This window comes from Heliangelus exortis, chromosome 1, assembly GCF_036169615.1.
Source record: "Heliangelus exortis chromosome 1, bHelExo1.hap1, whole genome shotgun sequence".
Lineage (NCBI taxonomy): Eukaryota > Metazoa > Chordata > Aves > Apodiformes > Trochilidae > Heliangelus > Heliangelus exortis.
In genome coordinates, this window is record NC_092422.1 from 197,884,232 (window position 1) to 197,900,422 (window position 16,191).

A 16,191-nucleotide genomic window follows, 5' to 3' on the forward strand; every position below is an offset into this window, starting at 1 on the left:
TGGCACAGCCTTCATCCACTCTGAGAGTCCAGCTCTCAGCAAACTCATGATGCAGGGGTCAAAGGAAGTTTTTCAATCCATTTCACTCTCAGGAATACTAGAGAGTACCTTAGAGGGAAAGCAAAACCAGTTGGTGCTCAAGAGCTACAAGAGAACCAAGATAGTGAAGCACTTTGAGCTCAGAAGGCAACAGGCTCTCACCCACTCCCAGCTTTGCCTGGTGAACACTCTGGAGTCAGTGCCCACAGGAGAAGGTGACTCAAGCTGAAGAGACCATGGAGAAAATGAGCACCAGCAGATGCTCTGCAGCCTCAGGTGGGATACTGCTTTCAGGCCCACAGCCCCACCAGAGCCAGTGACCCCTCAGATCCCTGCTTGATGGGTCACTAAAATAAGGCTAGCAGGTAGTACTCATGACCAAGTCATTGCATTTGTTGGGAAAGAAAATTAAAAAGTGTCTTTTTTCTAATGGAGGATCTGGTCATAGTGCCTTTGCTGTGACTTGTGTCTAGAGGCACACCAAAAATTATTAAATCAGCCATAAACTCTTATTTCAGAAGTTAGAAGAGATGAAGCTTGAAGTCTAGAAGGTTCTAGAGCAGTGTCCCCACCAGAGGAGCTGGAAAAAAGCCTCAGTGGTTTGGAAAATGAAGTGTGAGCAGTTTACAGGTGATTGCAAATCTGTTCAGGACCAACAGCTCAGCAGGTCTTGACTCACAAGACTCTATCCCTGTTCTTCCAATGCTGGGAAACACACATGAGGCAGCAGTCTGGTGAGGAGACAGTTGTTTGTCACCCCTTTGCTCTAGATGACCACGGGCACAGACAGTTTGAGGACCAAGTTTAAAGTTTTGGCTTAACCTGCCAGGCTATTAATGGCTCTGTCTGCCCCTGCATCCAACCACCAGAACAACTGCCCTCCTGCAGGGACCCCACAGCCCAGAGCAAAGTGGAAGTCCAGAGGAAACCACCAGCTTGAACACCAAGCAGAAGCTGCAAAACCTGCCACTAGCAAAACCAACCACAAGTGACATTGTGCACTTTATGCACAAATAAAATAATCCTCTGTCTCTAAACAGCCTCCAGCACAGCTGAAAACTGCTACAATAATAATTCAACAAAACCATAACCACGGCCAACAGAAATTCAGTTTGCTGTTCACTTCACAGAGGGTTTGCTTAGAGACTGCAGCAGGGAATGTCAGTGAGGAACCACACCAGAGAGGAAAACCTGCTGTCGGATGCACATGGGAACAGTTGCTGGAGAGTAACTCCTCCTGATCACAAAGTGCAAAGAAATGAGACTCCAAAACCAGCATGTTCATAGTGTTCCTAATTTCTGTCCTGGGCTGGAGATTCAATCCTTGTTGTGCCTCCTCTCTGAGCCACTTCTCCCTGTGACCTTGTGATTTCGGTGCTGGTGACTACTGGAGACTGGTTCTCCCTTTGCTTGGGGCGCTCACATCTCATTTCACTTCTCATTATCAGTAACAGGCAGATCAAGGACAGACTCTCCTTTGCTTGAATTCTTGAGCTATCTTACAAACAAAGCAACTGTATTGATTATTGCCTCTTGTCATCCAACAGCCACCAGGACAGTACAGCACACAGCCAGGACAGGCACCCTATCTGTCATTGTGCTCTTCAAACCACACCAGCTCCTACTGGAAAGCCTGAGGAGATCCACCACGCAATGCAAGGTTTGCTGCATCTTGCTCCACCAAATCCAATATGCAAGACCCTTGCTTCACACAGTGTTCAGCAGAACCCTCGCAGGAGCCCATTTGTTTTCACCAAGGAATACAGCCTACAAGTGTAACCCTATGAACATCCAAGGATCCTCAGCTTTTTAAGACAGTACACAAAAAGCAGCATCTGCTTCCTAATGCAGTCACACTTCCAGCAGGGCCATACACAAACCCCGGGCATGTTTTTCCAGTGTCCTCTCTGAGAGTAACTGTTCACAGCCCCAGCTGTCTGAAATCACTGAGCTTCACTGCATTAAAGGGATGGTTGTCAGTGACACATCTTAAGATGAGACACCATCCCTAACACCATTTCCACACCAGCAATCTCATGTCCACAGCCTCCACCAGCTCAGTGCTGCCCTCCCCATGGAGGTCCCTTCCCACAGAACACTGACACTCAGACTTGCACCTCTGGATGCGTTTCTCCCTCAGCATCACACCCAAAGAGAGCTCTCCTCATGTGGGCTCTCACCCTTGCACATCTCCCCAAATGCAGCTCATCTCATGAGGCAACTGCCTCCAGCAATTTTTTGACAACACTCCCCAAATCTGCTCCCACCCTTCCCCAAACAGCTCTCCTGCTCATACCCACCACACTTCAACACTTCCTCCAACCACCACCTTCTCTCTCTAGGACCCTCCACCCCCAACACCCAATTCCTGAGCAGCTCAGTTAATCCACACCCAGCTGGCACAACCTTTTCAGGACCCTGGTCTCCCCAGCTGCCCAGGGCAAAGCAAGGCATCCTACCGAACAACACTCTCTCACTGCCACCCATTTGCAACACCCTGGCAACCCCTGAGCTCCAAGCAGAAGTCCTGCACCGCCTCAGTCTAGAAACTTCACTTAAACCAACTTCTGTTGCCACCAGCTGAGTGTGAGAGTCCTCCTCACCAACTGAAGATCACCCCCTGTTTGCAAGGGGAGTCAAAAGTCACTGAACATGGCAAAGCACAATCCACAGCGGTTCCACTCAGACTGCTGGGTTCCATCTATCCCCATCACTACACCTGTCTGTAACGCCAGGGCACCCTCACCAATGGCTGACAATATTCCCATCCTTGCAAAAATTAATCAGCATCTCAAAAGCAGTAAATAGCTAGCACTGCCTATCTACACTACCTGGAAACCTTTCGTAAGAGAGCCACAAAGGTGATGCTCTTTTAACTCTTCTGAAGCCTTTCCAGCCAAGCATCAAGAACACCAGCTGAGAGTGGCTCCAGCTCCAAGGGGTCATTGCCCATGCCCATATGCTCCTCCCTCCCACAAGTTGCTCACATAAAGAACATAGGCAAACAACTGGAGGTGAACACATGAATTAAGGATTCTGTTGAAATACTGACGAAGTGGCACCAAGACCTACTTCAGGCAACCACATGAGGAGATGAAGAAGAGTGAAGGCAAGAGATGCAAACAGCACTTCTGAGCCAGGAGCCCCATCCATCTCTCTCTTAATTCCACCTTCCTGAAAACAAACCCCTTCACCCCACAGCCACACCCCATGTAGCTCCACAGACCAAACACCCCTTCACTCCCACCACCTGCTACAGAAAGACCCAACCGGCACATCAGCCAAGTCACAGCCACCTCACATCTATCTCGTCCTCCAGTCAGGGAACAAAAACACATCACCGGGAATACCAGCAGGTCTGCTGGGACTGCTATTTCCAAGGGCAGCTTTTTGGCGAGCACAGCACAGGACTGAGAGATCTAGTGTGTTCTGAAACAGCGATTCAGAGCATGGCACAGGACGCCCTGCCTCCCTCTCCCAAGCTCAGATCCAAACTACAGCAAATGCAGCCACTCAGATTATCCACTGCTCCAGCCCGCATCCTAAGAGGCATCAGCAAAAAAAAAGCGGAGGCAGGAAGAAGAAAAGAAGATTCTTAAACTTTCTGTGAAAAATTATGGAATTAGCTTGCTTGCAAAGGAAGTCTTTTCTTATCCCTGTCTGCTTGAAGCTGACTTATGACCTACCGCAGCGTTTACACGTCTTTCAAGAGTCAGCCCAACATAATGGGCAATGCCATTATCCCTCTAATCTTCTCATCTCCCCATGAGCTCTACATCTCCGTGCATCCTCTGCCTGTGCAGTTGGGAGCTTTGTTTAGGAAGAGCTTCCCTGCCCACCTCCCCCCTTCACAGCTCTCAGAAAAAGGTGGACTGTCAACTGGGACCCTCGCAGATGGCCCATGGCACCAGGCAGGATCAGCTCACAGGGCACAAAGCAAACACAAAGCAAACCCCAGGATAGAGAGGAAAGGGTCTGGAAAGGCACCTGCTGCTCCTAGGTGTCCCAGCAGAGCATGGCAGCCACAGCCTTCTGTCACAGAGGAGGACTGACCACCCAGAGCCCAACGGCAGGACCAGAGCCCCAGAGCCCCATTGAGGAGCTGCGGGACTCAACTGAGCAGCCCCAGGTCCTGAGCAGCACCCCATGGTCCCCACCCCCAGAGACTGACCGAGGGACCGAGGCCAGAGCTGGCCTGAGGCGACGGCCCCGTGACCCCCGGTTCTGACTGAGGGACCAGGGGCTGGAGCCAACGGGAGCCTCACGGCCCTGCCGTCCCACAGGCAGACTCGGGCTCTGCTGCCCCACAGCCACACTCGGGACTCCACAGCCACAGAGGGAGTGACCAGCACGGCTAAGCAGCCGGAGCGGGACCCCCGGGCTGGAGCCCGCAGCCGGCGGGTGTCAACCCCGGGTCCCCCACCCGCCCGACCCCGCACCCTCACTCACCCTTGACGGCTTCGCCCCGGTTGAGCTGGATCTCGCCCTCGCCCTGCGGCGCGTAGCTCTTCACCACGATGAACTTGCGGCCGGGCACGGCGCTGTACAGCTTCCGCTTGGGCCCGCGCAGCGGGGCGGGCGCGGCGTGGGGCACGGACACGGGCTCGGGGCCGGGGCCGGGGGGCCCCGCCGGGCCGCCGGGGCTGTAAACGAAGACGTAGGTTACGGTGCTGATGCCCGGCAGGTCGCGGCTCGGCCCGCCGCGGCCCGCGGGCTGCGCCATGGCAGGGCCGGCGGGGGGGCTTCAGCGCAGCCCCGGCCGCCGCGGCGCCGCCCGGGCGCGGGCACCGGCTGCGGCTGGGGCTGGGGGGGCACCGGCTGCGGCTGGGGGGGGGCCGCCGCCCGCCGCCGGCTCCATGGCGCGGCGACGCCCGCCCCGCGCCGCGCTCCGCTCCCTCCGGCGCCGCGCCGCCGCCGCAAGCACCATGGCCCGGGGCAGGTGCCGCCGCCGGCAGCTCCTCCCCCTGCGGGCGGGGACGGCGCCGGACCGGCCGCCCCCGCCCCCGCCGCCGCCCGCCCCCGGCTGCCGCCGCCGCCGCCGTCGCCCCGACCGACTGCCGCCTTGGGGCCGGGATCGCGGGCGGAGCCGCCCCCTGGCGAGCGCAGCGCTGCCGCGGGACGAGGGGGACGGGGGAGCCGGGGGGCGGCTCCGGGGGTGCAGGGTAGGGGGGAAGTGTGGAGGGGAGGACGGGACCGGGGCGGGCAGGTGGGGGGATCCGGGGAGGCAGAGTGAAGGGGAGCGGGATAGGGGAGGTGGTGGGGGGGGTGTCAGTTTTTGGTGTCAATGCCCGTCCGGGCAGTGTGCGGGGGGACAGTGCACGAGGGATCCAGTAGCTGGGGGGTGGTGGGATGTGCGGGGTGTGCCCGTCACCTGCTCTCGGAGGGCTGACAGCAGTGCTTGGGCATGGAGGTCCCCTCTGCCCCCCGACCTGCCAACACCTCGCACCGCAGCCCCCTGCTCGCAGCCCCCGCACATGAGGGGCTCAGTGCTGGCAGTGCCCTGGCTCCCGCCACCTCTCCAGCGGGGTGGTCCCTCTGCTGCCCCAGCGCCCTGTTCGTAGCCCCCCCAGTTCCTTGCAGCCCCCCCATTCTCTGCTTGCAGCCGCTCCTGCTTGCAGTCCCACCACTCTCTATTTGCAGCCCCTCTGCTCGCTGTTTGCAACCCCCCTGCTCGCTGTTTGCAGCCGTCCCCCCACTTCCACCTCCCCCGCTCCCTGCCTGCATCCTCCCTTCTTGTAGCTCCCCGCTTGCACCCCCTCTCCCCGCAGGTGCGGGCCTCCTGACCTACGCCCTTCCAACACCCTCTCGCTGCTACCCAGGCCCGCGCAGGATGGGGATCTCCTCCTGCAGCCCCCCCGCGATGGGGAGGTGCCGGTAGCGGGGAGCGGCGGCTGCAGCAGGAAAATCTGTCTCGAACTGGCACCCCTAGAAATGTCTGTGACCCACTCGGGGACGCCCCTCCTCGGGGAGCAAGGACGGCGTCCCTCAGCCTGGGACAGCCTGAGCGTCCCCCAGGAGCAGTGGCACTGTCACAGAGCATCGCTCCAGCATCAGGACGGTCCCCTCTTGGCTCAGCGGGCTGCCCAAAACCTCTCCTCAACCTCCCCACCCGCAGGCACAAAGTTGGGCAGCAGGCACTGTCACACCGGGGATGTGGCCGGGGACCCGCCAGCCTCAGCCCAGAGCTTGCTGCTCCTCTACTGCACTCACTTATGGTCCCTCAAGGGAAAAAACACTTAATAAGAAATAAATAGCTACCCTTTCCTTATAATACTTCTAAATGTCACTCCAGTCTCATTTTTAGTCAACGCACAGATATTACAGCCCAGCTCTCAGCTCTAAAAGGCCCCTGTATGTTTTTAGGCACAGTCACGAGCAGCATGCAGGAGATGCAGGTACTGCAGGCAGCTGAAGGAGACCTGCAGCCCCCACCCCACTGCTGCCCACACCGGCCAGGGCTCGCTCAGCCCCCGGACCGGGGGCTTTGGGCTCGGTTGGGTGCGGGATGGTCAGTGCACGGTGGGGGGGGCTCTGGTGCTGGAGCTGCCACCCCCCCCGCCCGGGCTCCACTGGCAGCCAGCACCGATGATCCCACTGCAGCCATCTCTCTTCCAGTGACCACCAGTCTGGCCCCCCTCCTTGCTGTGCCACCAACTCTGCCCTGGAACAATCCTGCAGCTCCGGGAATGCCCAGACACTGATCCTGCACCCTCCAGCAGGGCTGCAGCAGTTTCATGCCCGAACATCATCACAACCACCTTGCATCATCTTACATGTGACTGTTGCTGCTGCTGCTGGACTAAAACTGGCCTGTGCACAACTGCCATGAAGATCAAAACAACAGCCTGATGTCTTGGTGGCTCCTCAGCATTAATTATGTGGTCTGCAGTCCTGTTCGTTGCTGCCATATTGATTTTGCAGCACACTCATTCTTTGATCATTAAGGAGTTATTAAGTCAAAATGCCTCACAAGCCTCCATCTATCATAGCAGAGGCACATTTATAACAAGTTTAGTAATAATTTCAAAGAATACCACCATTTTTGTTTGGGCTCTTTTGGCAGGCTCGGTTTCAATTAAAGGATGTTAATTAGTTTAATCATATTTCATGTTAATGCTTGCTTGATAAAGACCTGTGTCAATTGTACAGCTGCTCCAGGTTCAAGCCCTGTTTCTGGGAAAGTTTCTACCTATATCCCCAACTGGAAAATGTGAGAAAACCTGCCTGGAAAGGGTTTTATGCTTTTTATCAGTCAAAACCAAGTATCACCTGGCACACTTCCATGTGAACTGACAATGTGTTTCTTCACCTATTTTATCACCTTTTACCATAAGGCACCTTGAGGCCTGAAGGAGCCGGTTTTATCCTTTGTATCGCCTGGTTAAGCTGTAGCTAATCGCTGCTGGATCCATAACTTATTTCTGAACAGAAGCCAGTATGCCTTATATATTATGAATAAAACAAACACCACCGCGGCAGTGTTTATTAATCAGCAAAGGAGCTTCTTAATGTCCCCAGTGCATAACTGTGATTCTGACACGCACGATGCTCACATCCTCCTCCCCTGCGAGATGCCTAAGAAGCCTTCCAGTGCCTGAAGGGGCTCCAGGAAAGCTGGGGAGGGACTTGGGACAAGGGCCTGGAGGGATGGGACCCTCTGAGGGGGAAGGGTTTGCAGCTGGGAGAGGGGAGATGGAGAGGAGATCTTGGGCAGGGAGGGAGAAATTGTTTGGGGTGAGGGTGCTGAGCCCCTGGGTGCCCAGGTTGCCCCCAGAAGCTGTGGCTGCCCCAACCCTGGCAGTGGTGAAGCTTGGATGGGGCTTGGAGCCCCCTGGGCTGGGGGAGGTGTCCCTGCCCATGGCAGAGGGTGGCAGTAGATGATCTTTAAGGTCCCTCCAACCCAAACCCTTCCATGATTCTTTTTATGCACAAGAAGGATGCTGCAGATGGGGTGCCTGGATGCCAGAGGAGATAACTCCCCATGAGGGTGCCAAGTGGGGGCAGCTCAAATAAAACATTGTCACTGCGATGAAGCAGTAGCCTTAGTAGCTTTTTCTTTACCTGCACAGAGGTCCTGCCCTTGGCAGGGCTTTTCTTTCTGACAACTAAAGACTTGAAGCTCATCTGCCCAAACCACATATCAGATTTCACCATAGTGACCCAAGAACTGTTCTGGGTCAATCGGCCCCATGCTTGGTATCGTTCAACTAAAGCACACTGGCAAGAGAGTGATGTCTGGTTTGAAGGAACCCAAATAGCAGATGGAGGACTTGTCTTCCTACCATCACCTCTGCAATGAGCAACCTGCTCTGGAACCTGTAATTGGATTTCCTGGGATGCTTTGTCTGGAGACAGGAGGAGCCTGAGCTGCCCATGCACAGCTTTCTCACAGTCAGGTCCTGCAGAGGAGCTGCTCCAAGCCTGGGGCTTTGGTTTTCCTCCAGATGAACAAGCTCTCAAGGACCACTGCCATAAGCCCATCAGTATGGGAACCTCATGAAATGCTTCTGTGCAACATTTCTGAGGTCTCAAGCTTCCTCTGCTGTTGAAAATAAGTACTTGAGGTGGGTTTGATGTGTGACTCCATGTCTCACAATTCTTATGGACATTATAGTTCATGGAAGCATCCAGACTCAATCATGCCTGGAGACAGTGAGGGAGACCTGACCATCTGGTGGGACACTTCCATCACCAACAGTCTGGGGTCCCAGCTCAGAAGAGCTTCTGGAGAAGAGAAGACACTGGCAAAAATCCCCTCCCCAAGCCTCCAAGACAGACTCTCCTGCCACAGGTTGGTGGTAGGTTCCAATACTCACAAATGAATTACCAGACCATAACAGTCCCCACAATTACTTGAAACACATCAAGAAGCCCCAGATATCCACGGCAGTTGCTTTAATTCCTATGTGCTCTCAAGATGCTGATAAGAAGAGAATCACTTTCTGTCAGGCGAGTTCTGTCTGAAGGACTCTGGATTTAGGTTTAAACAACTCTCCTCCTCCCTTGGGGAGTTCCTGACACCCTTGAGCAGTGCAGGTGAGGACATGCCAGTTTTTGGGGAGCACAGCCCATGACCAGGTATGGTCCAAGCCAAGGAGGTTGTGCCAGAGCTGTTGGAAGTAGCTCAGGCTTGATCCTGCCAAACCTCTGCGCATCTCTGGGAGGCAGTGAACACACTAAGGTGTCTTGCACGTTAGCATGAAAGGATCTAATACAGATCCTGATTTTTCCCCACCCCTCAAGAGCTGAATATCAACAAGTTTTGTTGCTTTAGGATACAGAAAGGTCTCCTACTGTTTCTAAATGTGCTGTAAACTGAACCCTTCAGGAATGAAATACATGCAGCAGCTTTGCAGTTAACCTATTAGCCTCTCCTAGGAACTGCAGGACTGTTAAATTATTCTTGTCCACAAGGCATCAATCCCCCAAAACATGTTTTGTTTTTTTTTTTTTCTCTCCTTTTGTTGCTTGGTTTGTGGGTTTTTTTGTTGTTGTTGTTTTGGTTTTTAAATTAGTTGCTCTGGTGCTGGAGTTGCTTTGCACCTAGCCATGGAAGGAAGGATCTGTAAACTCCTCTTCTTGCTCTGAGAACACTGACGTGCTCTCACACACACTGCTCTGCACCCACAGAGTACCTGGATCTGATTTCTCTGTAGGAACCTTTCTGGAGACATCTGTACCCAAAGCTTGGTGGGAAGAAGCAGACAGCACAAGCCCAGCAATGGGCTGTTCAGCAGTGAGAGCTGCAGCCACCTCCTTTTTGAGTCTGAGAGGTTTTGCTGTGACACAAGCAGTATTATGAAGTCCACCAGGTCTTCATAAGCTGGTACTTTCAGACAGAATTTGACAACCAAACTCTGCTTCTCGATCATGGCACTTACTATGTGTCCTCTGGAAGAAATGCTTTTGCTGTTCTGGAGTTTCAAATTGTTACTACAAGCGTGGCTGACAGATACAGAAATAGACTGGCTTTGATGGAAATGATTTCGGCTCCAGCAAGAAAATAGCAGCTTCCTTGCTTCTAAAACTTTCCCAGATTCACAGAATCAAACAGAACAGTTAAGGCTGGCAGGAAGCTCTGGAGATCATCCCGTCCAACCATCTGCTCCAGCAAGAACACCTACAGCTAACTGCCCAGGTCCATGTCCAGTTGACTTTTGAACATCTCCAAGGATGGAGACTCTACAACCTCTCTGGACAACCTGTGCCAGGGTTCAGTTGATCACACAGTGGAAATGTGTGTTCAGAGGGAGCCTCCTGTGTTTCGGTTGGTGCCTGTTGGCTCTGGTCCTGTCCCTGGGCACCATCCTCACTTGGCACCCTCCCCACAGGTATTTATACACATGGATGAGATCTCCCTGAGTCTCCTCTCTTCCTCTCCTCTCTTCCTCTTCCTCTTCCTCTTCCTCTTCCTCTTCCTCCTTCTCTTCCTCTTCTCTCTCCAGGCTGAACAGTCCCAGCTGTCTCAGCCTCTCCTTACAAGAGAGATGCTCCTGTCCCTTCACTGGGCTCTCCAGTCCAGTCATGTCCATCCCTCTCTTGCCCCAGGGAGCTCAGTGCTGGACCCAGCACTCCAGCTGTGACCTCACCAGTGCTGAGCAGAGGGGAGAGATTCCCCCTCCACCTGCTGGAGATGCTTTGCCCGTGTCAGCCCAGGACACTGTTTGCCCTCTTTGTGGCAAGGCTCATGTTAACCCAGTGTCAGTCAGGACCCCAAAGGCCAGCTCTGCAAAGGTGTTTTCCAGCTGGGTGCCCCCCATATATTTGGGGCCAGCAGGAATTTCCATCGTTATTTTGGGAGTGACCTTGGGCTCAGCAATGGGGGAAATCTGCAGAGGGTGTCACCTGCCTCAGACCTGAAGTAACAATCAAAAGACACAGGTTCTACCCAAAATTCAGGAGGCAGTTTCTGACACTGAGAGCTTTGTGTCTCCCCACAGGGGCTCTCCCCAGTACAGGACCCCCACCCCCTCCCCCAACGCATGCCCTGAGCCAGGTAATGAGGCAGAGCTGGGACATTCTCTGGAGCTGCTGCTGGTGCTCCTACACAAATGATTTTATTCCTCTCAGTAGTTCCTGGAGCACAGCTGATTTCCCTGCCTGTTCAAGCTGCTGAGAAACTTCTGGTCTCAGATCATCTCTGCACAGCTAAATGAGAACAGCACAGTCACCTGCTAACGAGAGCCAATTACTGCCAGATTCCCACTGCTAGGGGAAGGGGAGGCAAGGAGAGAACAGGAGTCACCATCCTCATCCCTCCCCAGACCAGGTCTTCAGCCAGTTCCCTGGGGGGGAGCAATAATTAAAGAAAAAAAGGAGCCCAGAGCCCTTGGTCAGAGCCCCATGGGAGCAACAGGAGGGCTGCATGGGGCTTGGAGCAAGTTGGGCTGGTGAGAGGTGTTCCTACCCATGGCAGGGGGTAGCACTGGATGCGTTGTAAGATCCCTTCACAACCAAACAGTTCTGTGATTCTGTAAGGATGTGATTCTGCACAGTACTGGGGGAACAGCACAGACAACATCAGCCACATAAGCCAGAAAATCCTCCCAAGAGGAGCATTCAGCCGAGCAGCACCACTAACAGTGACCTACAAGGTACTTCAGAAACCTGGCACAAGAGCCTGCTGCCAAGGACAGGCAGAGGGTGGCCACCAGAGCTGGCCAAAGCACGGGCTGGGACAGGGCCACAGGCACCTTCTGCTCCAGGCAGCCCCTGGTGCTTTGCTGCCATGGTCCATCTGGATCTTGAACTGTCTCTCCTGCAGTATGAAATATCTGCCTGGCTGCAGCTACAGCCCCACAAACCCATCTGGAGAAGATGGAGCGGAACTGGAAACCCAAGAGAGACAATTAATTAAAAGGTTTTGTCTCCCTTTATATAAGCACAGATATTGATTCCCTCCTTAAAGCAGTCGGTGTGTGCATCCCAGCCAGTGAAACATCACCGGCAGTAGCTGGATTTGTGCCTCTCCACCCTGGCAGCCAAAAGTGTTTTGTATCACAGAGTAGCTCCATCAGATCTTAAAGAGTCTTACTGAAAAGACAAAAATACAGTTTTATCAGTTGGCAAAGAGGATAACAGGATTTCTGAAAATGCTGCCTCTGATCCTGCTCATCCCGAGAGATCACAGCCCGTGGGAATGTGGACAACCTGTCAGATAATCCAAGCCAATGTGGAACAGGCAAATGCCATGAATCACCATGCACCTCACCCCAGCAGATGCTCTTCACAAAGGTGAGAAGAACCCCAGTTCTGTGAAAGACACAGGACAAGGTGATGGTAGCTGGTAGCTGAAGAGAGCTACAAGAGGACCACCAAGCCCCCACCCAACAGGAGGACAGGGGCAATGGCCTATGTGGATCCTCGTAAGCTGCTGCTGACCAAGACCAGCTATTTTTAAAATGTTGCTCTATGAAGAAAAAAAAAAAAAAAAGTGAAAAGAAAGAAAATAAGATTTTCAGCAGTATCTCCTGGTCAGTGTTATCCAGGAGTGACAGGAGAGAAGTAATCCCTCCCTGCTTTAGGCACCATGAATCTTCCAACGCAGAAAGGTCTGTAGCTTTGCAGCTCCTCAAGACAGAAGAGCCCAAGCCATCCAGAAGGCAGGAGTCACTTTGTACAGAAGGAAACCACTTGGCAAGCCTGTTGACCATGAAATGTTTTAACATTCTGGTTGCAAAGTCCTCATGTGTGTTTCAGACAAAACCCAGTACCCAACCCAGGACATTCAGCAGCTTCTGTATGCAACTGGTTTTGGGGTAGGCATTCTGTTCCTCATAAACAAATGTTCACAGCAACGCTTCCCTGTACACAGCCAGACACTGAGCAGATCAAAAGGAAGGGAAGGACCTTTTCCAGAAGGTCCTCCCCAGGTGCCCAGGCAGTTCCACAGAGCATCGTGACAAAGATGCTCTGAGCATCGTGACAAGATAGATCTGGTGACTCCAGCACAGCTGCCAAACAACTTCTGCCTCTACAACCTGACATCTTCTGCCTTCACCAAAATTATCTTGAGGAAAACGTGCAGATGGTACAGGCATCTGGAGCAAGAGCCATGGGGAGAATGAGTTGAGACTTTGACACTATAGCCTGAAACGTTGCTCTTCAGAATTGTTCAGCTATTGTCACTTCTTCAGAGACTGAATCTGCAGTGTTTCTCCTGGGCCATCAGTCAGGTCCCAGACTCATGGGAGGACATGGCAGGGACATGTCTCACCCACAAAGCTTCCTCCAACCTGGCTTTGAACACCTCCAGGGAGGGGGCAGCCACAGCTTCTCTGGGCAGTCCAGCATCTCACCACCTTCCTACTTAAGAACTTCTTCCTAAGCTCCATTCTAAACCTCTTCTGCAGTTTAAAGCCATTTCCCCTGGTCCTATGTCCCTGGCTGGACACTTATGAAAAGTCACTCTGCAGCCTTCCTGTAGGTTCTCTTCAGGGACTGGGGGGCAGCTCTAAGGTTCCCCCTGGAGCCTTCTCTTCCTCAGGCTGAACAATCCCAGCTCCCTCAGCCTCTCCTTGTAGCAGAAGTGGTCCAGCCCCCAAAATTTCCTTGGAAATCAACATGATTTTCCATTGTGTTCCCTGGGAAGGAAGGATGGCTCTGTGTCAGATGCTGAATCAAGGGGATTCTTTGTGTAGGAAGTGTAGTTGATTCCCATTCACTCTGCATCCGTATGTCTCAGCAGAAGGAGCCCACCTGAGTCACAGGCTGGGGCAGAGCAGCCCCTTGCATCACTTCTGCAGGCAGGCACCTGGGACAGGCAGGGTGCCCACCCCCCACCAAGAATTATCTTGCCACCCTCCCAGTCTGAGTCAGGAGCCAAGCAAGGACACAGCTCCTGCAGATGTGGTGGCATCCAGAGTTCACTATGGTGCAGGGGGACCTGGCTCCAGCCCCAGCCCCAGCATTTGTCGGGTGCTCACACGATTTCAGGATCAGAAGTTTCAGCTTCTGGCAAAATGACAAGGGGTTAACCAACAAAAACAACAGCAGGTGGACATGGGACCCAATGGCCCTGGAAACAGACCCACCAGGTAGTCCCTCAATCTGGGGGAAATAGTAAAGCCAGATCTGCTTTGGTTTATGCTGTCGATGATTTAATTCTGCTCCAAGTTTGGTCAGCTCTGCAGAACACCCACAGGTACAACATCCAAAGCATTTACTGGAGCCTGACTCTACCACACTCACTCATTGAAGTCATTTCACCATCCATACGGGGCTGCTTCTTGGAACAGAAAGCATGCTTTAAGCAGGCTTGGCCCATAATTTTAAAATATTCCACTGAATATTTTCAATGGTTCCTGGAAGAACTAATTCAGGAATCCCCACCAGCAGCAGGGAGATGCTGAAGGTACATCCAGGCTGTGTAACGTTGGGGACAGGGGGAGGTGGCACCACCACCAGCTCTGCTGTGCTGCTTGGGGCCATGCTGGGTGGTACTGACCAGTGGTCCACCAGTGGGACCCTTTGGAACCCCCGGGCTGGCTGGGATCATGTCTTTGTCCTTCTGGCAGAGTCTCTGGGCAGTGCCTGGGCAATCCATCACCCACACACTGTGCACCCCTTAGAGCTGCAGCAGGAACAGCTCGAGAGCTGAAACCAACCTGCAGCACGGCAGCTGCTGCATTTTGTCTGTGGTCTGAAGCTCCATCAACAGCTGTCAGCACTGGTGAGATGACCAGTGAGCCCCTCAGGAGAGAGGGATGGGACACCTGAAGAAGCCAAGCCACAAGGTCCCACCTGGAGAAAGTGCTGGACCGTGAGATAGAGGCTGAGAGTTCAATGGCAGAACAAAGGCCACCTCCCACATTCCTTCTCTCAGAGCACTCTGGGTCACAGCTTGAGAAACATCACAAGGCACGTAGGTAGGAGTCCAAGCTCATTCCTACCAGGAAGATGTCATGAACCAGACACACAGGTCAGTTTTAGAGGACATCTTGAGGGCGCAAACCAAGATAAGATGGAAGAACATATTCAGGGAAGACCAAAACTCAATTCCAAATGGGTTTGCCTTGCCAGAAGGTGTCAAGCAGCCACCACTTAATCATGTGAGGATTCACAAAGCTGACAACACGCTTGAGAAAGATGTGTCCACAACAGCCCTTGGTGAATGCACGATGCTTCCTTTCTGTGACCTTCTCTTGTACAGCTCCAACTGCAAGCGAGTGCCTTGTCCCAGGTACGTATCCCCTCTCTGACTGGGAGATTTCCCAGAGCTCCACTGGTGCCTACAGAGTGAAGGCAGCCAAAGAGGAGCAAGGGTTGCTACAGCTCCACTGAGCAGAGCTGTACCTACAGGGGGGACATTCCTCCGAATGAGGCTTAGACTCACCGCTCTCTCCTCATTCTATGTCTGGACACACCGGGGACAATCTGTGAGGTCCCTGGGTCTGTGGTATGGGGAGAATGGGGGACAGCCACTGGAGGCAACTTACATGAAGCAGAAGACCAAGACCTGCATGTTAATGCTTTCTGAAATGCCCCCAGGTCTGTGCAGAAGCCACACAGAGGAGCAGGGAGGTGAAAAATCCCACTGCATGCCTGAGAAAATGGTGTAAAAAAGAGGGATATGTTCTGAGTTGAAACTGGGGACAGCTCTGAACACAGGAGAGATGAGCAGGAGAGGCATGATGCCTCTGCATAGGAATAGGAGAACCAGCACACACAGCAAAGCAGCTGCTTTGGGGAAAGGCGTAAAGAACAGGAGAGACGCTGGCAAAAGACAGATATAAAACCACGACGAGCAGTTGCACAAACAGGGTGAAAAACAGAAACTCTAAAGTAATGCATACTTTCCTCTGTGCAGGCCCTGGGAGTCTAAGGAAGAAGGCAGAAGAACCAGAATGCCTCATTGATACCACGGATGTTCTGGAAACTCAGTGGAAGAAAGAGACGTTGGGAAGCGCAACACGGCACACGGGGGAACTGAGCGGGAGCTGGAGGAGAGGGGGTGTGGGGATAGATCAGGGATAAATCAGATTAATACCAAGGGTGCCCACCAGGACCTGCCACGGGCTGATGCTCCAGCAGGAGATATGTGTGGCCAGGACCAGGCTCCTGTCACTCAGGCTGTGATGCTGAGTGGGATCTCAGCAAGTGCAGGGGAATGAGACACGCCGGGTGGTTCCGACCCAACTGAGCAGACACCCT

The 16,191-nt window shown here is 53.4% G+C and overlaps 1 protein-coding gene across 10 annotated transcripts in view; it reads right to left on the reverse strand.

Annotated features, from left to right (window-relative positions):
* SHANK3 (SH3 and multiple ankyrin repeat domains 3) overlaps positions 1 to 16,191 on the reverse strand; it is a 318,859-nt gene that overhangs the window by 163,018 nt on the left and 139,650 nt on the right. For all 10 annotated transcript variants that reach the window (XM_071734304.1, XM_071734311.1, XM_071734302.1 and 7 more), the window contains one exon: positions 4,489 to 4,682. In XM_071734304.1, coding sequence (XP_071590405.1) covers positions 4,489 to 4,682 — 194 coding nt within the window. The remainder of the gene's footprint in view (positions 1 to 4,488; positions 4,683 to 16,191) is intronic.